This window comes from Meriones unguiculatus, chromosome 1 (genome assembly GCF_030254825.1).
Source record: "Meriones unguiculatus strain TT.TT164.6M chromosome 1, Bangor_MerUng_6.1, whole genome shotgun sequence".
Taxonomy (NCBI): Eukaryota; Metazoa; Chordata; class Mammalia; order Rodentia; family Muridae; genus Meriones; species Meriones unguiculatus.
This window is the reverse complement of record NC_083349.1, coordinates 172,124,695-172,148,774: the sequence shown is the minus strand read 5'-3', so window position 1 is coordinate 172,148,774 and position 24,080 is coordinate 172,124,695. Positions and strand designations below refer to the sequence as shown.

Here is a 24,080-nt window from a genome sequence, read left to right as displayed (position 1 = left end):
CTGCAAGAGATTTTTCTGGGTTAGGTTAGTCGAGGTGGAAAGACCTACCTTAAAAATGAGTCACCATTCCATGGGCTAGGGTCATGAACCGAATATTAAAAAGGAGCAAGGGGACTGAGAGGCAGCATTTACCATGGCTTCCTTCTCACTGTAGAGACAATGTGACCAGCCGACTACAGATTCTGACCCTATCTATGACTTCCCACCATCATACACTGTATCTTTGAGCTGTGAACCAAATTAAACCCTATCTTCCTGAAGTGCTTTAGTCAGGTATTCTATCTTAACAAAGAGTAAAGTAACTGACACAGGGGGAAAGAGCTGCATAGGAAGGATGCTGTGGAGAACTGGAGGAGCCTCACACAATACTGGAACATTCTGCCGGTTTGTTTACTCATTCATCAAACTGTGTTGAGCGCTGTCAGAGTTGATACAATAAACGTTGAAACAGTTTCTCTCCTTGTGGGGCTCTCAGTTGAGTTGGAGACTCATCAAGTAAACAAGAAGTTGGATGGAACTGAACTGGTGCTTCAGGAGAATAAATACAGCATGTCCACGGAGAAGAAAGAACGAAATGACTGAAGAGGAATCAGGAGATAGCTTCACGAAAGAAGTGACATCTACGCAGAGCCTTGTCATGTGAGCAGTGCTTTAACACATGATGAGGAAAAGCTATGTTAGGCTGAAGAAGTAGCATAAACAAAGACCCTGTATGCATTCCATCCAAAGAACAACCAATTATTCATTTTTCTCTTGGGGGTATGGAATTTAGAGAGCAAGAAAGGATGCTGGAAGTAGTTGGTCCTACAGGTGGAGGACCTTCTGAGGTGTCATCTGAGGATTCCTACATGGGGCTTTGCTTGGAAGGCAAAGGGCAGTAAGTGAACTTCCTAAGAGAAGGTTGACTCTGACTTGTGTTCCAGGAAGACACAAGTAGTGAGGAGTGACCATGGTCATGGGTGACGTGGGGAAAGGGGGAACTGGATGAGATGCTGTTTTAGCTTGGGAAAATGAGAAGCCTACTTGGGCAATGGAAGGAAAATGAAAAGACCCAGAGAAATGGGTGTCATGATAGAGGAGTGATTGGGTGTGGGAGAGGAGAAAGACTCTAATACAAGAGCTGAGTGTTAGGAATATGGTAATGCCCCCTGACAGAATCAGGACAATGGGGAAAGAAAACATGAGTTCGGTTTCCAGAATACTACAATGAAGCCATCAAGATGTACACAAGAGCATTATAGAACAGGAAACAGAATGGTCTACAGGTATGTATTTGTAGTTACATTGAAAATTTGCTACCAGAGTGGTGTTAGGAGTATGAACTTGGAAGTAGACAAGAGTCAATTAGGATAAAATAGCATAATTTAGGTGTTTCCAAAAAGTTACAGCTTTTAGAAATGAATGTGGTATCTTTAGCTCTCTATAGGCTACCATTAATACTAGTTAAATTAGTACATGGTTGTGGTGGTATGAATAAAATGGCTCCATAGGTCCATGTGGAGTACGGCACTATTAGAGGGTATGGCCTTGTTGGAGGAAGTGTGTCACTGTGGGGGAGGGCTCTGAGGTCTCATATGCTCAAACTATGCCCAGTGGCTCATAGCCTTCTTCTGCTGCCTGCAGATCAAGGTGCAGAAAACACAGCTCCTTCTCCAGCACCATGTCTGCCTGCACACTGCCATGCTTCCTGCCATGACGATAATGGACTAAACCTCTGAAACTGTAAGCCAGCTCCAATTAAATGTTTTCCTTTAAATGAGTTGCCATGGTCATGGTGTCTCTTCACAGTGACAGAAACCCTAAGATAATGGGACTATATATTTCTGTGATTGGCCTAAAACTTTTGATGTTGACTTTAATATTTGAAACTTGGTACCACAGGCCCACATCTTGGACTGACCTATTTCCCAGAATTTTTTTTTTTTTTTAAACACAGGATAGAGAAAACAGCCGGTTGAACCATAGGAGTGACTTTGTTTTTTACAAACCATTTTCTCTTTTTTTTTATTCTCACGGTTTAGCCCTTGACTGAAGCAGGCCACTGAATAGTGTTCACAAGTTGCTGTGGCAGAGCACAGACATAGACTGACTCCCTTGGAGAAATCCCTGACCTTCAGTCCCACTGTGAGCACGCAGCCTATAGGCCATTTTCAGTTGAAAGATAACGAAGAAGGGTCACATGTGTTCCAGATGTACACAGAAGATGGTCCAGCACCTTTAGGAGCACCGAAGAAAGGCTCTCTCAGAAGAACATGTCCCCTACCACGAAACTCCCTGAGGGGAAAGCAGTGAAACGTGTCTGGAAAATAGTTTGCCTTTACAGTGCTGTTTAACCTGTGTCTGAATGTCTAAAGCCTCAAGGCTCCATGCTCCCGGGTCTTTTCTCAATGGCTCCTTCTGTGCAGCAGGAGTCCAGGCCTGGGACCTGGGGTGCCCTTCAGCTCCACTCCAGAGGCAGTCTCCCCTCAGGGTGCCTCCCAGCCCTGTGCCTGCGGGCCTCTGGTGGCAGTGCTGGAGGACAGATCTGAACTTCTGCCTGGCACATTCCAGTGCTGGGGACTTTGCCAGGGATGGCAGCCTTTAAACGCCTCATTAATATTCAAATCTATTCAAGTCATTTCAATTTGAATTCTATGCATATTATCAGATAGAACAAAATGCAAATATATACAAATTCATCCATATGAAGAAATAAATAGGGGAAGCTGTGCATAATGGGATTATAATCATTCTCAGAGTTTGTCTCCTTTAATTCCCCATGCCCCAAGGCTTTGAGTTGGTCTTGATGCTCCCACTTGGGACTGTTTAGTGGCCAAATAACCCTTCTTGGACACAGGTTCTTTGACAGTTGAACCCTTTATAAACCTATTCAAAGACATCATCGTGAGTTTCCAATTGTTTCTCTCTCTGGCTCTTCAGATAGAGTTGGAGGGATTGGAAGTAGGTAGAGCAGACGTTGGGAGTTCCAGAAGCTGGCTTCAGCCAGGGTTCATCCGTCTGGCTCTTGGCAGAGCATGATGAACTGACCTATAAGCTCCCAGTGAAGGGGTCTGATGGTCCCAAACCTCTCCAGGGGAGTCTTGATGGACCAGTTGGTTACCTGGATGGGGAGAACTAAACTCTCAACTTTCCAATTCTCTAATGAGAAACAGACTTCGTAAACCCTTTAACGGACATTGACTGAATCCAAAGAGCAAGATGATCCTGATACTCTAATATTCTGCTCCATCAAGAAGAGTAAAGACAGACAAACAAACCCAACTTCCAGTTTTCAGCCCTCCTGTCTGTCCAATTTTCCCCTCCTGCTCAGCAGATTCTCAGTCAAAAGCCAGACACTCAAACACAAGTCAGGGGAGAAAAATCCAACTGTGGACAGCAAACCTTTACCTACCTGCAGCAGTTCAAAAACAGAAAACCACAGCAAGCATTTGTCCTTTCTCTTGCACTGTTGTTGCTACTGGATCTCTATTTCATTTCAATTACTCCAAAGACGCGAGGAGGCCCCGAGTATATGGTGTTTTAAAGGGGAGTTCTCTTGCTCTATGCTAATGAAGGCAAAGTCAATTGCTATTAAGAACCATTTAGTGTGATTTAACTACAGAATCTAATAGATGCGCCCCTAATCTCTCCCCTACGGAATCCAATGATAGCAGTGCCTCCATTGAATAATGCAGGGGCAATTTATGTCAATTCATAGTATAATAACCATTTCGTACTCAGCAACCTTTATTTAATAATCCCCGAGTACTTTATTTATAGATATAGATGGCAGAGAAGGGGTGTCATTCTCAGACTTACACACAGAGAGACTGAGGCAGAGTGCCCCCATGGGCAGGATGTTTTTCCAGAGTTGGAGGAGCCCTCCCAGCTTTATGTCTTTAATCCCTGCAGTAGACAGAAAAATAGACCCCAAAGATTCCCATGTCTAATCCCAAATAGGATGCCTTATGTGACAAAATAGATTTTCGTGGACATCATTAAGTTAACGATGTAGAGAAGAAGATGGCCATGATTATGTCAAACCTGTTGGGCCTGATAGAAATGTTAAGATTCCTTAAAAGGGAGAGGCACAAGGATGAGAGACAGGAGCGATGGATGATGTGAAATGCAAGCTGGAAGTTATGATGATGGGAGGAAGGGCGGTGGGCCAAGGAATGCAGATAGTCTGCTGGAAAAGGCAGGAAATTGGATTTATTTATTTATTTTCTCTGCAGCATCCAGAAAGAAAAAGTCCTGTTGACACCCAGACTCTAGCCCCAAAGGACCCTTTCTAAACTGCTCACCTCCAGAAATGTCAGATAATCATTTATGTTATTTTAAGCCAAAAACTTTTCGATGACTTATTAAGGCAAGGAATGAAAGGAAACTAAAACCATTCCTATACAGCTTTTCTCAGCTGGGCTTCCTTTTCTCAAGCAGGGAATTCAGCAAATATTATGAGTAACTTTTCCTCACTTGCCCTGGAAATCGTAAGATACTGGTGCTATTTCAGAAGCATGGAAAATAATTTAGTTCTTTATAGACAATGGATAACTTTTTTTCATTAAGAAGTTGACTTTGATAAACCACTTCACCTTTCCTCCTTTCCTTAAAGGCCTTTCTTCCCCTGAAAGCCACACAGAATCTAACCTCAAAAGAGACTACATACTCTGAGCAGGCTAGTGATGACCTTAGCTTGACACATCTGGAAACATGGAACCAGGGAGTGACCTCACCTGTGATAAGAGCCTTTCACAGTGCATCAGATCACTACCCCCAAAGTATTATTTTCAGAGAACCACAAGAACTATTTGAGGCAGGTAGGAGAAGAGCCCTGATTCTATTTGTATAGGAGGGTCAGGCCCAAAGTCCAATACTCAGCAGAGCCAGTGGCCTCCTGGCCATTGGTGTAGGGCCAGGGCTACATGCTTAGAGAAGGAGGTTTTGAACTGGGAGTTTTAGACTCTCAGAAAGTTTTTCACCAGCTGATATACTGACATGACATAGAAACTGTATGACAGAGAGTTGCGGCCAGTAGCTCAATGAAAGCCCACCCTGGGAGGAGCTCCCTGGCACTTCTCGGTTGATATTGGTACTAACTGTTCATGCAGTGGACTACAGCAGTCTCCGTGTTTTGTCTCATTCACAACGCAGAGTTATGGTCGATCGTGGTTCTCCACAGTCTACGGTATGCAGAGGTCCTTGTGCCTTGGTGGACATCATCAGTAACTACTGTCACCAAGACTCTTGATGAAACTCAGTCTCCGGTTTCCTTCCTGCCTCACAGTGAGTACTCAGCCAACCACCTATACGTGATGACATAGGAAATGCCCCAGGTTCCTCATTTCCCAAACACCTTTGAGTATACCATCCTATGTGTAGAAGGACCCAGAAATGAGACCCGAGGGGCTCCAGTTTGGAGCCCTTAGGTTTTCATGAGAGCTGTCACCCTTATTACCTTGTGTGGTAGAATAACTTAGGTTCACTATCCTTATCCTTTATAGCAAGAATGAAAGTTGATTTAGGGACAAAGGACACAATGAGTGTTAATGTGTTCTAGAGACTGTATAGACTATATGAATGCAAGACAGAATTAAATTATTATCAGTCATCCCCAGGGAGTACTTGGAGCTCATGGAACTCCAGGTGTTCAAGGCAATAACAGTGATGAACAGGGCAGGGTCGCCATCAAGGCATGTCCGTGGACTGGTAAGTGAAGCAGGATACAGGAGGAAGGTGTTATCCATAGTTATGGACATGTGATATGTGAGATTCACTTTCTGCTTAGGCTGAGTGCCTACTATGCATCCTAGTCCAATAAAGATGTTGCCCAAGAAAATCTAGAGGATTGGCCAGGCCTTCAGAGGGCTCCAGAAGCGAAGTCAGGAAGGAAATAAGTCACTTAGATATGCTGTGTAGAGATACCTAAGAGGGTTCCAGGGGGAACCTGGTATGGGAGGGAGGAAGGCGCTTGCTTAAGCTTATAGAGAGGAAGGTGTGGAAAACTTCCAGCCCAGTGGAGGGAGCTGAGTGTTAGCCAGAGTTAGTTAGTTAGTTAGCAGGAGTTAGCCAGAGTTACCCAGGGAAGGGGCATTCCAGAGGGGAAGAACACCCCAGCAACAAAACTTGAGTGGCTTGAGTGTTGCACTGGAGAGAGATGGGGAGAGGAGTTAGTGATTCCAGGTTACTTGTGATAAACTCAGGGAGTCCAAAACTTCATCCTCAATGGTGTCCCTAAACGCCAAGGGACATCATGCACCTGTGCAGAAGCCAGAGCGCCTGTGTGTCTCCATGTCTGCACACCTGGATATGGACCCTTCCGCACTATTCGGAATATATGGAGTGCCTTGTGGTCCTATCTGGATCAGGAGAAACAGTATTATGACGTTTTTAACACTACACTACACTAAGATCTGGAGGCCAAACTGTCTCCTGCATGTGCCTGCTCACTTTTCCTCCTGTTTACCTGGCTCTCCTCTTTCCCCCTTGGCTGTCTCCAGCCATCCTGAAGTATTTTTTTCAGCCTCAGTCACTGTGAAAAATATGTGAGATAACCAACTTATGCAGGAGAAGATTTCAGCCTACAGGTTTGGGGTTTCCTGTCCAGGACAGGCAAAGCAGCACATGGTATGGGGCATGGGCAGTAGAACACAACTGCTCACCTCCTCACCAGGAAGTAAAAGAGAGTATACAGGGGCCACCATCTTGTGATCTCCGTCAAGGACACACCCCAGGGGACCCAAACGCCTCCTGCTACACCATTCCTCTTAAAGGTCCCACCACCTGCCTCTAGCAGTGCCCTGGAGACTATGAGTTTAATACCCAGGTCTTTGTGAAGCAGTTAAAAACCACACTGCAGTTTAAGTGGGATAAGAGCGCCTTTGAGGGCCACCGGTTCCCCTCACCCTCCTAGTGGCTGATGGACTCAGCAACTCAGGCTTGTGGTTCTCCTTTGGTGATTTGGATTGAAGAAAGAGGCCCAGAGGCCTAGTGACGAGAACATCTTTTTTTTTTTTTTTTTTTTTTTTTTTTTTTTTTTTTATGAATTGAAAAATAAAATGACAGTAAGCAGCTAGCAGATCCTAGTTCACAATGAAATGAATATCAATGTCTATGGTGGTATTGACCTTGAAGATTTTTTTTTTTTCAAAAAATAGAATGAGAACTCTCGTGGTGCATTATGATAGACATTCTGAATCTCTTCACTATAACAAAGCAGAAAATCTCCCCTTGTGGACCTGTGCATCTCCAGTGTACAGTGCTGAGTTTAAAATAAACATTCTAAAGTGCAGGTGAAGGAAATCTATGCCCCAGCTTAGCTGCATTCTTCCCTGTCACCACAGATCACCACACAGTTTCCCTGGTTCTATGGAGGTGGGACAGGGCTGAGAGAAAGGACTCTCCATTTCTTCTAAGCGGTAAGGAAGGCAGTGATGTTGATTACAGCCTGGTGTAAGTGCCATGACCCTAATCCTGTGTGCTTGATCTCATTGCAAGTTTTGGCTTTCGAGACTCAGGACTGAGTGTAACTCTTGGTTCCATTCTCTCCAGCTACAAATCACCCGAGGGTAATGTAATATGAAAACCATTAGCAGTAGCTCCCTTGAGTCACCTTAAATCCTTTGGTTAGGAACATCCCTCAAACCTCTGTAGGCTCAGTGTCAGCAGCATTCATGCAAAAGCCAGCAGGGGAAGAAGGTACAGAGGCCAGATTCAGAGCAAGAGAGAAGCATCCTCAAGTGTGTCTGGATCAGGTGTGTGTGTGTGTGTGTGTGTGTGTGTGTGTGTGTATGGTGGAGGGAGGGCTGTTAAGATATAGTCTGCTGGGACAAGCCCCAGATTTAGAAGGTTTGAGGACTGAGAGCTCTTTCTTCTACCCATAGGATGCTGCAACTTGTGGACCAGCTGACCTGCAGACTGCATGTTGAAAAGCACTATGCTAGAGAAGCTGGATGCCCTAAGAAGGCCTTTCTACTCCCCTGACATATCAGCATTCCTAGCTAAAAATACATATATTAAGTTTGTATCTACAAAGAGACGGGTATATGGCAACATCCCCCAGATCTTCTTTTCTCTGCAGTTGTGAATGAGGGAAGCTAATGCATTTCACATCAGTTTACAATCAATGGCAGGAGAGAAAAGGATAATCTAACATAAAACTAAATAAATAACATTGCAAAACTTTCAAGCATTTTCCCCACCATGAATTTGGTTATTGATCCTAGAATGTCTTCTGATGATGAGAAAGAAATGTAGGTTTTGTATTATTTCATCAGGAGAAGAGACTAGTAAAGGTTTCTGAATGGTATTTGATTTTGACCAGCTGGCACAATCATTTTTGCCTATAATGCATGGATTTCCATCTGTGAATTCCTCTGCCATGGTTTGGTGAAGAGAAAGTACAAAGCAAAGCTGGAGCCTCAAAGAGGGGGATTCATGTGGGTGTGGAGCCTGGGCAGCCATTGTCTGACAGTTCAGATATGATCATGTGCCCCAAGGAAGGGCTCGGGCTGTGGGATAAGAAGACAGAATTTGATGTCTTCCACGCCAATGTCTATCTGCCATGCATTCTCCCTCTGATTCTATCTTAAAGGTGCTTTTAAACTTTCAAGGAACTTTGATGTTTTGCTAGTTTATCATAAGTGTCTATCTTAAGCCAATATTACAATTTTAAGCATGGCCTAGGCAGGTACGTGCCACCCTCTGGAGTGATTTCCAACCCCAGGTAAGCCGCCTGCTGAAGCCGAGGGACATTCAGGCTCGCCTGCATTCCAAGACTCTTTTTTTTGTTTGTTTGTTTCTTTTTAACGACCATTATTAATCATTTCAGAACCATGTAGTCTCCTGGCATTTTTACTATTCCAGACTTGACCAAAAAAAAAAAAAAAAAAAAGGAGGGTTCTGATGTCCTGAAATGCTTTTTTATGTATAATAGTTTCATTCTCAGCACACAGCTAGCACGAGCCTAACTTCTCCCTGAGCCAAATGGGGCTTAATTTTTTTCAGTGTCTGCGGAAGGGGAGTTAACGTGTGATAGATTCATGTTAAGAAATAAGTGTTAAAGTTTTCAAAACATCTAGCTAAACTGAAGCTAGCTGGTGAAGGGAAAGAGTGACAACACACTATGGGGAAAGCACCTCAGATTCAGCCTCAGCCTTTTACCCTGGGGACAGATTTCCTTCACTGTCTCAGCTCTTCCCACCCACTGTAGAAGTCACAGTGGGAGGAGAATCACAGGCCACACAAGGCTTTCTGGCTCTTCCACGCTGACAAAGCACCACTGTGACTGATACTCTTCCCATCGGCCTGACAGAAAGGACTCTCGGGGCCCTGTAACACAGAAACTTAGTTGCCATCTTGCTATCCTGCCACTTACTAGCTAGTTGTGTGGACTTCAGGCAAAGCTTCAGCTGTTCTCCTTAGCTAGTGGGTTTAGGCACCTGGCTTCATTTTGTTGCTATGGGGCTAAGTCAGAGAATGTGTGCAAGGCTCAACCAGGGACCTGTGCCCAGACCTCAAGGACACCTTTCCACAGCTGGACCGGTAGTTACAGTCCCTATAAACATTGAGTGCTTCAGGTTCCAGGGCACAATGGGACACCGGATAGCAGCATTCCAAGGCCACTTCTGTCTGACTGATTTCCGCACCTCTCCTCCCTTCCCAGTCCGCCTTTTCAGGGTGAGCTCTCAAAGCACTAATAGTAAATCTTGCCTGTGAAAAGAGTGGTAGGTGACAGAAGTAGGAGGCCAGGAGGACAGCAAGGCCAAGGTCACGTGTCTTATCGGTACAACAAGCCCTAATTTAGGAGGGGTCCCTAATATTTTCGTCAGGCTTTCAAACTATACACTAGGGTTGGAATGCTCTGTGTTCTGGATTAGGGCTTTGAAATTTTCATGCAAAAGCCTTTCTGCTTTGACATAAGATGCTTAGATCATCTCTGTCATTCACCACTTGATCTCCCTGTTTACTGAAGACTACATATCTTCTCTCTAACTCCGCTGCCTCCTAGCCCTCCCTGGAAATAGCAGTTGTAAAGACACATTGAGCTCACTTTGTTCCAGTGAAACCAGGGCGGGACTATAATGGTGAGCCAGGTGAGGGATGCGGCCTGGGTTTAGGCAAACCTAACAGAAAATTCCACGAACAACCTCAATCTACAGAATGGTCACATGACATCTGACGACTCCAGGAAACATCAGTGGCCAGCGCTACCAGTGACGTGGGTTATGGAGGCCAGGCAAGATTGTGGTATGCCCCTGACAGTGGTACCATCCTTCTTTCATCCCATCTCCACAATTTCAGTTGATGATGCATGAAACAATTCTGGGGCGGGGCCCGGAGACATCTCAAAAACCCGAGGGGCAAGTTGACACATTGAGGATTAATAGAAAGAACAATGGCAAGGAGTTCTTGGGACCACCAACACTCCCCCATCATCTGTCCTGCTGAGCTCGGGACACCTGCTTCTAGCACCTGGCACCTTGTCACCTCGCTGGGAAGACACCCTATCAAACAGCTGCAGTTGGCTAGTTTCCTCTAACGGTGCCAATAAAATTTAGTATCCTTAAGCAGAGGTGAAAGCAGAATGCACCTCAACAGCTTGCTCAGGAAACCAGGGATAAGGACACCCCCTTGCAGCATGGAAATAGCGCACCAGCACTGATTCTTGGATGTGAAGCAGCTGGCACCCTGGAGGGGGCAGGGGGTACAGGACTGACAGGAAGTGTACTGGCTCAGGGAAGGCCAGGCTCCTGTGGCCGGCCCCGTTTCGGGGAGGACCGAGATTCAACAATTCAGGAGAAGTATCAGACCTCACGGCAAGAAAATGCTGGTGAACTGAGATTGCTCGCTCCCCTTTGTGCAGCCTTTCCAGGCCCCTTTGATGGCTGTTAATTGCACGCACCTAGCTCTAGCCTCTCTGTGTAGGAATTCCTCTGAACTTTCTACCTTCACTGCCCAGTGGGCTCGGGAAAGCAGAGTCCAGCCTCTCACTGGGAGCGGACTGTGGCTATCAAGAATGTGGTTTCATCGCCCTCCTTCTTCATCCCACCCCTAGCTTCCCGCCTGGCTTCCGGGGGCGGGAGAGGGGGCAGCTCCAGGCCGTCCTGCTGTGCCTAAAACCACTAGGCACCCAACCCTCTGCAGCTTGCTCTGAGCTCACTCCTTGGCTTTGCAAGCGCGGCTGCTGCCACCATCAGGCTGATTTCGGGACTGCAATCTTCGGCGTAGATCTGATTAAACATTTTGCTAACTCAGTTCTACACAGTCACCCCTCTTAAAGACTCAGCGCCCCTTGTAAGAAAATGGCTTCCGAAGAAGCCAGCTTCCCAAAGAGCTACAGTTTAATGCAAACACAGAGTGGACTCCAGCATCTATGACCGAGGCACAGAAAGTGCAAGTCCCACAGTATAGGGAACAGAGCCACTCCGGGATTAAGTGATGGTTTCTCCTTAGACATTAGGGCAGCAAGGCATCAGGAGAGGAGAGTCATCTTGTGCAGCACTCCAAGAAAACGTAACTTTCTGTCCCCTGAATGATTGCTTGCCCAAAGAGCCAACTAAACCCCAGAGTGACTCTGAAGCTGTCATAGCTCCTAGCATTGCCAAGGGTGACAGGTGGACTGTCACACTGCACCAGAGTGGAGTCACCTGTGACATTTGCAGGTGACTGACAGAAATGGGCACTGACATCCATTGGACAAAAGAAGAGCACAATGATTTCTTTTGCTGAAGCCCAGGAGTGAGTGGCTTTCCAGGAGATGTTTCTCTTAGCAGCATCCCTAGTGAGCATTCAAGATCTACCTTGGAGAAATAGCTTTAAATTAAACTTTAAGCTTCCCTGTGACTCTAGCTTGGGTGCCTCAACGTCTTTATGTACACTGACATCCATCATGTGTTATGTTTTTTTCTCTCATTTTTCATTAGTCCTTATATTTCATCTGATAGTTTTGCATTTATTCATAGACTTCTAGGTGCCCAACGGTGTGATAGACACCAGCGTGATTAAAAGGTAGGGTTTTTTAACCAATTGATTATTAAAAAGCTCTCAACTCCTTGATTTACAGATATGTAAAGATGTAAATGTGGATGAGACAGAGGCAAAGGAATTACACAAGTAACTTCCTGATTATTTTCCAATCCTGCCACTTTTCAGGCCACAGTGGCCTGGAAACCTTGAGCCTTCAGGGTAAAAGCGAACTTCAGAAATGTGACAGATCAACTCAGCAAGAGCCTGGAATCATAAAGAAACAGGGCTACAAGGTTGGGTTACCTTCTGAAGGTCAACTCTGGGGCTCAGCTCCCTGTCCTTCATAAGGAACAGCTAAAATCCCTGCTTTGTGCTTGGACACGGATGATTACCATGAATTATGGGAACATGTCGGGGATGTTAGTAGTAGTGAGGTCCTGGATTCTCTCTCCAGTGTGGAGAGGGGTGGTGTGGTTGGGGGTGGGGGGTGGGAACATGTTTTTCTTCCATTCCAGCGTCTAATCTTTGCATGCACAGCTTACGTTGATGATTTGAAGCAGCTTTAAGTTACCAGCTTCACTGAGAAGCATCAACCCCCCACACACAAAGAAGTGAGCTGGCTTGGAAAGAATGGTCAGATGTCACAACTCCGGGTGCCTGATGGCATCCAACCTGCCTGAGTTGCTATTGTGATAAAATGAGGTATTGTTTGTGCAAATGGTGCGCTATAATTTCTGAAGATGTTCATAGATGCTAATTATCATAGCCATCGTGATGAAAACAGAGCTATTGTTGCTACCATTGTCATCAACATTGGCCAAAAGAATTTTCTAGGTACCAAAGAGATCTAGAATGCATGCTCTTCCTGCCAGGAGAACTACCCAGAACAACCCAATTGTTGCTAAGAGATAGGACCTGGGGGACTGTAGAGTTTGGTGCCTTGTCACCTTGTCCATGCTCATCTCCCTTCTTATGAGTTGTCTTCTGCATTCCTGATGAGCTGAATTTCTTCTCTGAGAACTCACATCAGAGTCCTGCTCAACAGACTAGCCTCAGACAGGATGTTCAGATACCCACTGCTTTGGAAATGTCACTAGCTACTTTTTGCAGGACATTTGAGGGTTTTGTTCTCCGCTGAGCTTCCTGCCAGCTGCTACCAGTCACTGAAGAGAATAGGCTGCAGAAGACATGGGTAAATCTGATGATATATAGCCTTGACTCCTGGATGAGAGGTTCCTTGGCATGGGAGACTTGGAAAGCATTTCTGACATCTGGGTAGAGTCGTCTAATGTGCAACCCTGTTTTCCCGAAAGCCTACAGTTTGCTTCCTCTTGAGAACAAGAAAAACACTGCCAGAAAATGTCCCCAAGCAGCTTTCTTTCTTTCCCTTCTGATTCACTCTTCTGCTCAGCGTTGTGTTCCCTCTGTCCCTGCAGCTTGCAGGGGGCTTAAGAAAGAGTCAACTCCCATTCCCCATACCCTCCAACCACCCACAACCCTTGCCTCCAGTGCGTTGGGCTCTCTGCATCTGTCTTCCCTCGGAAGGCAGACCAACAGTTAACTAAGTTTCCCATTGCTATTCTGTCGCCCACTTCCCCATATCCGAACATAGCAGCCATAAAGGAAGATGAGCTAGAAAGAGGTAAGTGTACTTCCACTCAATTCTACAAGTTCTCAGCCTCCGGGAAGCAGAGGGAATACCACGAATAACAAGTGAATCCCCACAGCTCTAATACAGAAGAGATGGCAGACCCTAAACTACTAAACATCTTTTTAAAGATATTGACTTAAAAGACGTATCATGTTATTCACAACCATGAGCCAGGCAGCTTCGCCCTTCCCAAGGTCCCCCTCTCACTTCAAACATGCCCAGTCTAGCTCCTGCTGATAAATAAGTCACATTATATTTGGTCTTCTTGTCTGTGCCTACTCCCGGGTACAGCCTGAGCTACTTGCTTCAGGCTTTATCAAGAGCGCTCCTAAACATCCTTTAAGAGGAAGCATACATGGCCTCTCCTCTGGACATCCTTTTCTGATGCCCTGGCTTGATCTCTGCTATTCTTAGAGAACCATTCTGCAGCCTTTGTGGAAGTGTTGACTTCTTGTGCAGAAACATGGCCTCACCTGTTTTCATATCAATCTCCGACACTGCACACCCACCACACAGTATGCCAGCAATAAGTACCGCCTGAGCAGCCAAGAACTGAGCTTCATGTCACAAAATACTATTTGCTCACGAAATAAGGAGCAATCAGCTTCGTCTCCTGAGACATCAGGCTCTATGTTGCTCCTGAGGGGAAACGGGGAAGGGTCAAAGTCGCATGTGTTTAGCCTCCTGTGTTCAATTCCCACCGTGCCAGCCACAGCCGAGAAGAATCTAAACTTTCAACAGCCATCGGGTGCTTTTCCTCAAGGGGGCAGGTCACCTAGACTACTCAGCCTGATGTGTCTAAGATGGGCTCATGGAAAATCTGGTGGGTTTAGTTTCAACTGCCCAAAACCAGAATTGGGCAAATTTGCTTGACCTTGACATTAGAGACCTAGGCAGGTGTGTGTGTATGCGTGGAGGGCTGCAGGAGGGCACATGGAGGCTTCTAGGGTGCCAGGAAATGCCTTCTGGGCTATGTGGGAAGTGTCTGTGCGGCCACAGTTTTAGCCGGGATTCCCAGGAAGCAGTCGGCTGATTGTCTACCTCCCACTCAGTACAGCCCACATGGGCACCAACAAAAGAACTGCTTAAGATCCACCCAAACTGGCCACTCTTCCAAGGCCTAAGCTTGTTCCCGAGAGTAAGCAGAGAGTGCTGACATTTATTTAATCCTCATTGTGGTGTTGACTGTGTACTCACTGAGACACTGTGTGCCTCCGGAAGATGTTTGTTTCCAAGCAGCCTATGCTAAATTGCCATGGTATAAAGGAAACTCGTGTCCAATATTGACATACTGACCTCTGGAAGTATACAGCCAGAACATCCGTTCTTTACCTCTGGGAGAGGAGAAGGGGGCAAGGGTGAGCACGATGTTTGATGCTAAGCTCGGAAAAGCAGTCCACGGAGGAAAGGGCATGTTGGTGTCTTCACAGCCTTCCTTCCTGTGTCACCTTTCACTCGATAGCACAGAGTGGGTTTTGGAGGGGTGTGTGAGTGAGGCCAAAGCTCTGTCATGCTTCCTACTAAAGCGATGGTAGAAAGCAGAGCACACCCTCCCTTGTGTGTCTGGGAGAGTAGCATTTTAATGATCTAGAAGGTTATCTATAGTCGCACTTGATGTACATACTTAACTGGGTAAATACTGATTTCCCCTTAGGAAAAGAAAATGCCACACGATGACATATGGAATAGTTCTATGTGCCAGTGAAGTCAGCTCTCACTTCGTTCCTTTGACTGGAAAGAAAGCTATATTCCCTTTGCAATGCGGTGAAGCAGCAAGAGTATAGGCATTGGCTCTGGCTAGTAGAGGGCTTGCAGATGGCTCACTAAACTCCAGAGAATGGGCAGCCCCCAGCACATGGGGGTGGCCTAGGAATTCTGGGCTGTTCATTGGTCTTAAGGGAAAACTAGGGCTCTCATTGCTGCAAGGCCACCACCGAAGTGAGGCTCGTTGCCATGAGTCAAGCATGGAAAAGGTGTGTTCATGATTTACTCTACCTCCCTTTCTGATGGATGAGAACATGGCTAGGGACAGGCACGGGTCACCTTCGGGGCCTCTCTGTCTCTTGACGGACCCCAGTTTTAAAGATGGCCAGACTGGTTTCCACCTACAAGTCATCTCGATATCTTCCAAGGATAAGAACTGGTTGCAGCTGAGGTCATGTGCATGCTGGCCTCACTTCTCCCACTGTTCCCATCTCCGTTAAGAGCCTAAAACAAGTATTCTTGGTCCTTCTCTCCACTCCTCCATCAAAGGCAATTCTATTTTTCTCATTCCTGTTTCCAAAACAGTTTATCTTTTTTATCTCCTTGGAAGAAAAGTACTCCACAAATCAAAGGTATCATTAGTATTGTTATTATTTTGCTATTGAAATCTCTTGAATTCACTCTGGATTATTCATGTGCTTTTTTTGGGTCTGCAATATAATACAGCCTAAGTCACCCCCACTGGGCTAAACAAAAATGAAAAATTGCATCTTCAGGCCTAATCCCTGGCTCCACCCCATCTCCTGCTGGCCCTGGCTTCCACCAACAGAGGCACACACACCAGGCAGGGCTGCTCCTTGGTACAATGCCTAGCTCACTGCTGCTATGCTCTGAGCCAGATCCTCCTTCCTGTACCCATGGCATGCTCTCAGTGCCATGCTTAGATGCTGACTTCCCTCCCCCTGCCCCTTACACCCTTGTGCCCCTGGGGAGCTTCTTTTGCATCCTCAATAGATCTGAGGGCTCCCTGTTTGGCAGCAACCACTGAAGCCACCCCCATTCCCCACAGGCAAACCCCATTCTCCCCACCCAGAAGTAGGGAGTGGTCACACACCCTTGGCAGTGGTACTCTGACCTTTCAAGATAAAAGAAGTGGCTCTTCCTCCCTTAGACATCGCGCCACTGGGGTGCCAGCAGCAGGGAGGCTCATACTCATCACTCACATCATTGTTCCTTCTGTGACATTTCGGGGTGAGGACAAGTACCCCTCGAGTGGTTCACTCCCAGTTTCATTTTCTGATTCTCCCCCCCAATGAACCCCCTTTATCCCCTCTTCATTTGGGGGGCCCTGTCTGAAATGTTTGTGCTCTTTCCCCAAGTTCCTCCCCTTCCCTCCTTTCCTCAAGAGAGCTCTTGGCAAATTCAAGCTTCTTGCAGTGCCTCCTCTCCTCCATGTTTCCTGTCACTCCAGGGCTCCTGCACCGTGGCCAGCTCTCATCACCCACTCTGTTCATCCTCTGCCTGATGCTCTTCCGTTTCCTTGGAGATTCAGGTAGTCCTGTAACTCTGCCACTCAATGGCTACCTTTTGATGTGTCCCAATCATCAGGAGAGCATTTATTAAGGAGATGGATCCCAGACTGATCTTAAGCTAGGAGACACCACTCACAGGAAAAAAAAAAAGAGCATTTCTTTTTAGTCTAAGTGTTCAGTACTGCAAGGAGCACAGGCAAAGCATACACGCATTCTGGGTAGGACAGAGTTGGAATCCTGTGACCAGGCCATCACTGGACAGGACAAAACACCCTGGGAATGCCAAGTGGAATGCCAGTACATGGAGAAAACATTTTTCCTAGAGCATGTTCAGGAGCAGCTACCATGTCTGCTCCGCTGCACTTTGCCCAAACTGTCTCAGAACCTAAGAAGCAAAAGAAGCAGGGAGTCTTCCATCCTGCTGAGACCCTATTCCTTCAAAGTCACCTAAGATGTGCATGTGCAGAGTAGATGGAACAAGGCTGGAAGATTAAGGAGGGCATAGAAGGATATAGTTGTGCTGAACTGAAATAATAAAGGGGGAAATGTAGCAAGTTCTAAGTTTATGGATGACAAGGGAATCGATTCTTCTTCACCCAGGGGCAGAACATACTGGTTCTCTGCAGGAGGCAAATTGTGCTGTGACATTATCCTTCTCTATACAAAGCATGGCCATCCTGACAGCTGAGGGAAGAGGCATCCCCAGCAAGAGAGAAACCCACAAATAGCACATGCTGGCAGCTCTCCACACCCTATCAGAAGCCAAAGCCAGAGACATTGGCAGGGCGGGAACAGGAGACTGTCCCTTTGCCTTAAAAAAGAACTTTTTAAAGAACTACCTTAAGAAAGAACTTTCTTTCTTATGTGATCCTGGTCTATATGAGAAGCCCAAACATTAAGAGAAAGAGGCAGAACATTACCGACACCAACTATATGTTAGCTTCTGCCCTCTCTCAAGGGTTGTGGAAAAAAGTAAAGGTGAATCATAGTAAAAAACAAAACAAAACAAAAAATCGGGAAGGGAAAGATGATTGAGATAGACTTTAGGAATTTACCCACAAGCGAATGAAAACTTTACAACACTGCGGTGCTCTGGGTCCTGGGAGAAGAGCATGAGAACTACATTCTCAGAACTCCAAGAAGACACGCAGGTTCCCGCAAGTATAAGTGCTGGTTAGCAGGTGGCCATGTCACCACTATGCCATATATAGCCCTAATGAGACCCCTGACTCCATGCTCCTTCTGAGTTAAGGACAGTTCTGACCCTATATACATTTCTGTGGGAAAACATTCAGAGGATTCAATATGGAGAAGGCAGGGTCCAGGTGAGTGGTTCTGTGTGTGTGTGTGTGTGTGTGTGTGTGTGTGTGTGTGTGTATGCGTGCACGCGTGCATGTCAACTATTGTTAGGAAATCACAGTGGGGGCCATATAAAATCACATGGGCTAGTCCTTCCATGTCCTGTTGAAGGTAGATCTGCTCTATGTAATAATTTGACCAGTACATGGCATGAGAGCATATATAAGTATATATATATATTTTTTTTTTCAAACAGAATCTTCTGGGACATTCACAATACTCCACACAACATCCATATTTCTACAGATGTATACTAGAGAAGAGAGATGGCTCTGAGGGTAAACGTACTTCCCACCAAGCCTGATGTACTGAATTTCACCCCCAGGAAGTACATGGTAGAAGGAGAGAACTAACTCTGCAAGTTGTCCTCTGAAATCCACACATGCACCATAGCATGCGCCTGCCCGAGAGAAGGCACACGAAAGTAAGTAGAGAAATATAATATAATTTTTAAGTGTTGAGGAATCCAGTGAAAAGATCTTGATATCACATTGCAATGAACCAATCAAACATCTCTCCTCTTGACTGTATGGTGATGTGCTTATGTTCATGATTCCCAGCGTTCAGAGCAGGAAGGTTAGGCTACCTGGGTCCACCTTGTTCTCAGAGTGTTCTTGAGGATGCATTGAAATTCTATGGACTATACATGCGCTGTAGGACATTGCAAGCCAAGTCCAGAACAGCAAGAATAAGGAGATGATACAAATTGCATTGTGGTTTCTTTCTACTGCACTCAGGGCTAAGAATGGATGAAACAGAGCATTTACCCTTGGTAGGTAAATATTTAAAGATTCATATGAGGCAGTCAAGAAACAGCTTGGTACTGAGAAAGGGATAAGCACAGTAGAAAAATACACTCTGTAATGATTCAGTCAGGCAGGGAAGCACTTAGACACCTATAGGCTTCTCATGCCTATCTGAGAAAGTACTGATCAAGCTTCTAAAAATACAAGAGGGACAAAAACTTGCATAAGGTCCATAAGTGTGAGGGTGTGTGTGTGTGTGTGTGTGTGGTAAGGTCCCCTTCTCCTCTCAGGATTTCTACAGGAAACTTCCCAAGTGAAGAGGCAAGAAAAATGGGAGTCAGTATATGTGTGTGTGTGTTTGTGTGTGTGTGTATGTGTGGAGTGTCTATATGCAGGCGCGCACACATCACTGTAGCCAAACTCACATCACTCTACAGCAGGATTCTCGAATGGCTCTTGTTCACCCAGCCTGAAAACTTGAGGAAATAATGTTTATCTTCATGTTGCTGTAGGGAGTCCTGAGGAGATGAACACAACCATCTGAGTGTGTGCATGGACTCATTATAAACCTGCATATCCATGCTTTATGCAGCATACTTCTAGGGGGAGGGGCCCCTTGAGTCTCTCAGGAGGGGTGGCCGCAAAGTTTGAACTGCACGGGTAAGGGGGAAATCTACAGTGATAACAAAGCCCAGGGAAAGAGAGGAGGAACCCTGGTTTTGCTTATATTTGGCTTCTCCTGACAAGAGAAGCAAGGAAGACACGCTGTTTGCTTGCAAAGGCAGCCACCCATGGTTACGTTGTGCTTTCTCGAAAACTTTTACCCTTCATTTAATCAACAGATGGACGTTCTCTGTTGTGGATTTTTTCTGAGAGTCCAAGAGCTGTGCTGGCTGGCACAAATGCTGCCTCAGATGGCAGAGGCGGCATTGGCATTCCAAAAGAGTGGGAAGGAACCGGTTTACTTGGCCCCTTCAATCTCAATTCCACAGGTGATTGTTGATGCCTTTAGCTAAGTAGGCACCTAGTTCGGCTCCCTCCATCACGACCAGCCCCATGAGTCTCAGTGGCAAGAAGCCCAGAGGTAGCAAAGTTCTTTCTAGAGAGTCCACCTGCTAAGCTTCAGAAAGGAAGCAATCAGCACTAGGGGCGAAATTCCATTTCATACACTGAATCCAGCGCTTGGTAGGATTCAGAATTCAGCCTTGCTCAGAGAAACGGGCGACATTCAATGTAACTCTTTCCAAGCCTTCTTTTCCCCAGTCACTGTAAATACCCGCCTCAGTGCGTTCCGTAATCGCGTCTTTTTCTGCAACCGTGCAAGCCTCATTCAGCACTACGGCTTTAAGCACACCGGGGCAAGTTAGCTCTTCTTCACCCACGCCAGGCTCCCCTTCTCCACCCCGGCTGTGAAGGCCAGCGGGATCCCAGAAGTTCCTAATGGCCTATCCACACGGATACTACCTAATTAACATACCGGGTGCATAAAGAACTCATCAGCACAGGAGAGTTTGAGTTGGCTGTGGACAGGAGATTGGAGAAAGTGCAGCCTCCCCTGTCCTTCCAACCCCTTCTTTCCGAAGGCAAACCAATCAACAGTACCATTTTGTTGCATTTGCAAACGAGAAGCGACGTCCCTTCCTAGCCCTGGGCCGGCACCGAGACCCTCGGTCAGTGCGAGCTCCCGAGCCTGCCCACCTCCCAACCCTCAGCCTCCCGCGCCCTCCGCCGCCGCCGACTTTGCTCCAACTCCGGCGCGCCGAGTTCCTACCTTGACTGAAGAGGAAGAAGCAGAGGAAGAGCAAATCCAGCTGGAAAGGTCTCATTCCTCAGCGCGCGGGCAGCCGGCTGGGCAACTTGGGCGTGCAGTTTGTTTCTCTTCAAGCTCGGCGGCTAGGCTCGCGGTGCTCAGCCTCCGCCGCCGGTCCTCCCGGGTTCGCGCCGACCATCTAGCTGTCCGTCGGTCCGTCCCTCCTCCGGTCCGCTCAGGTCTCTGGATATCTGCAGGCAGCCAAAACCAAATGCTAGTTTTCAGCTGCCTCGGGAAGCCGGGATCTTCAGCAATGTCCCCACTCGGAGCAGATCCATTCTCTGGCTCTTGGCATCCCAGGCACACGGCTTCCTCTGGCGGGCTCCTCCCACAGCGAGCGAGCGAGCCAGCAAGCGAGCGAGTGACGAGTGACAGAAGGGCTCCTTTCACAGAAGCTGGGGCGGGGGGAAGAGGGAGGGGAAACAGGTCATAATTAAAGAGGAAACACTTGGAAAGGGGGACGCTTTGCAAAACGGGAGGGTTGCAGAAAGGCTGTGCTTTCCTTCTTTTCCCTAAACAGGGGCACACTCAGCTTTTGTTACCATTATTGACCAGAACGCAGAGTGAGCACCGAGCGGGGCTGTGACTTTTTCTTCACGCGATGTAATGTTGTTAAACGGGAGTGAAGTTACCGATGATTAGACTGGCGCACATGCAACAAAATGTGCCCGCCTCGCTGCTGCCCTAGGGACTGGCAACTGGGCTAAAAGGGAGTAGGGAGACGTCAGGAGGGGTGCATCTTTCCCCAGCAAGGACTTGGCCAACGTGTGTGCCCAAGGCTAGGTAGTTGAAGAGATAAGCACGCTTTGCATTTGGGGGGCTTTCCTGGGGTGTGTGTGTGTGTGTGTGTGTGTGCATGTGTGGTGGGGGATTAGGGTGGGGGATTGGGGTGGGGGGTTGGTTGATAAGCCCCCTGACTGTTTGGATCTTGGTTTGCTTTGCAGTGCTCCAGAGGAAACAAAATGCAGGAACAAGAGCCAACGCAGGCAGGTTTGTGACACATACCTATTTATTATTATTATCCCAGTCTCTGCCTTTCCTAACAAGGACAAGGAGCAGTATGTCTTTGCATTGGAGCCTCTTCCCTAATGAGCACTCCATCACTCTAAGAATGCCTTTTCTCCAAAAGGTGCTGTGAGTCTGATTGCCAAGGAGAGGCCAAGGTCATAGGCAACCGTTTTTTAAGAACCTGCGAGTCTTTTTACCTGTCATGAAATCCACACTCAAATCAAATTCTATTTCCTCCAGGATATCAACATGAATTTATCTAGGTCTATTTACTTGATGGACATTTAGGTATGCCTAGAATAAGCAGGCCATGGGGGAGAAGTAAAATAGACCATGCCTCCAGGAGCGCAAGATCCAAAGCGGAAGTTGAGTACACACAAGACACTAAGTATCTTACAAAGCAACCCATAAAAATATGCAGTGTTATAGAGAGTGGGTAAAGGGGGACTGAAGGGAGAGAAAGGAAAAGGAAAGATGCTCTTTCAATGTGTGCTGTTCAACATTCAATTATAAAATCAATCATTACTTTCTGCAGTCTATGGACCTTAGGGAGTCCTTTTAGGAATCTCTTACCCTTCCATCAGTATTACAGAAACGTGGGCTTTGCTGACTGCAAGGCACATTCCAACTCTGAGTTTCTGTGTGGATGTTAGCTAAAATAATGTATTTTAGATTTTATGAACAACAACAACAACAACAAAAAAGGAAGCAGGGGCACATTGCCTAAGTGTGTACAGGTAGGAGCTGACACCTGGCAGTTGACATCAAAGATATATAAATTAGTAGGCGTATGCTTTGTCGACTTTTCCATTCTTAACATATTAGTTTATTTAACCACATCTCTCAGAGGTTGTTAAACATATCAAAGGGAAATTTATAAGAAAGCTGGTTTGTGTGTGTATGTGCGCGTGTGTGTGTGTGTTTGTGTGTGGTTGTGATGGGGGAAGATGCTGAATAACAGGCAATCCCATCAGCCAAATAAGCCAGGAACAGAAGCAACATTAGTATGGCCTTGGTCCATTAGCTTGGAATAAGAGATAATGCAATAAAACACAAGAGGTAAATCAGACACATGCAAAAGAGGAACAATAATCCCAAGGAGCATGTGCCATATCATATATGGAGGGCGCGAATTTGGTATGTATAGCGCCGTACATCAGTAGTAGATTTTCACTAAATATTCAGGGCCAGGGGAGATGAAAGTTCTGAGTCCCACTTCAAAGGCCAAACCATGCAGCGAACGAACCCGCTAGGATGTAGAAGGAATGTACCTGCCCAGGCAGCATTTGATGTTTTAACTAAAGATTTATCCTCTCAGCTGTTGGTTAATTTTCATTGCAAGCTTCTAAATGGCCCGCGGCCCAGGTTTGCTTAATTCAGCCGCTCTGGGGAAAATATTAGAAAAAAAAAAACAGGGTCATGGGGCCAGTGAAGTGTGCAATTCACGGCCGGTCAACAGACACACACAGCAGTGTCTGCGCACCACAGTGGGTAGGTAAGCTCAATCCTGGGAAGAGAGGAGTGGGAGTCCAAGGTTGGGAGGATCATGGTTTTACTTTCACTCTAGTCTCCAAGTCCCTCCTCTTGACCCCTAAGGTGGTTGCGGACCTCCCCTTTTCCAGCAAGGCGGGTCTTGCCCCCCCCCCCCGCACTCCCCCTCTGCCCTCCCCCCGGTTCATTCTCTTTCCTCAGCCTCCGGTCTCCCGCAGAAAGAGAAAAAGCTTGGATTAAGTAATGAGCTGCCTGCCTCTAAAAGGACCAGGAGGCGTTTAAACCCTGAGTGCCGGAAAACCAACGGCAATCTTCCGCGGCCACCACGTGGGACAGAGGGAACGCGAGCGGTACCTGCAGGACCCACAGGCTGCCGGGCTCTGGCGCCGGCCCCGACGGCGGCCCGGCCATCTCCGCCCGCGCAAGCTGGCGGCCTCACCTCCTCCGGGGGCTCGGTTAACCTCCTGGCGCTGCAGGATGGCCTGCTAGCAGTTCCCTGCCAGGGAGGAGGGAGGCAGGCGGCGAGAGCACGGCTCCACCTGATGGAGAAGCGCGGAGAGTCCTTAGACCTGGAGTGCGAGTCCAATGGATGCAAGGAGAGCCAGCACCATCACTGCAGGCAACCTCACAATCTAGGGGGTGACACGCACGGGACGGGGTTTCAGAACACACAGCCTATGGAGCTAGCAGCTATCCAGAGAAAGCAGAAAACCAACAACTTGAGAAGCAGCCCAAATTCAGCTTTCAACGCGCAGAAGACACCAGCTCTCCTTGGCGTCCACCGTGCAAGGCTAGGTCCCTCGCCAGCAGGTGGCACCCTCTCCAGTCTTTCT

The 24,080-nt window shown here is 46.9% G+C and overlaps 1 protein-coding gene and 1 long non-coding RNA gene across 7 annotated transcripts in view; both read right to left on the bottom strand.

The window, feature by feature from the left end:
- Positions 1–20,703, bottom strand: part of LOC132648945 (uncharacterized) — a 75,447-nt gene extending 54,744 nt beyond the window's left edge. Inside the window, exon 1 of the long non-coding RNA XR_009587344.1 lies at positions 19,364–20,703. This is a non-coding gene — a long non-coding RNA (uncharacterized LOC132648945). The remainder of the gene's footprint in view (positions 1–19,363) is intronic.
- The window catches only part of Kirrel3 (kirre like nephrin family adhesion molecule 3), a 553,630-nt gene extending 529,827 nt beyond the window's left edge, over positions 1–23,803 (bottom strand). For 5 of the 6 annotated variants that reach the window (XM_060371462.1, XM_060371477.1, XM_060371470.1 and 2 more), the window contains exons 1-2: positions 23,602–23,739; positions 20,710–21,143 (exon numbers count right to left, since the gene is read on the bottom strand). In XM_060371462.1, the coding sequence (XP_060227445.1) occupies positions 20,710–20,764 (55 nt within the window). In that variant the 5' untranslated portion in view covers positions 20,765–21,143; positions 23,602–23,739. Of the gene's footprint in view, positions 1–20,709; positions 21,144–23,601 lie in introns of all 6 variants that reach the window. The other variant, XM_060371465.1, reaches the window with a different exon arrangement.
- Positions 23,804–24,080: the final 277 nt, after the last annotated feature.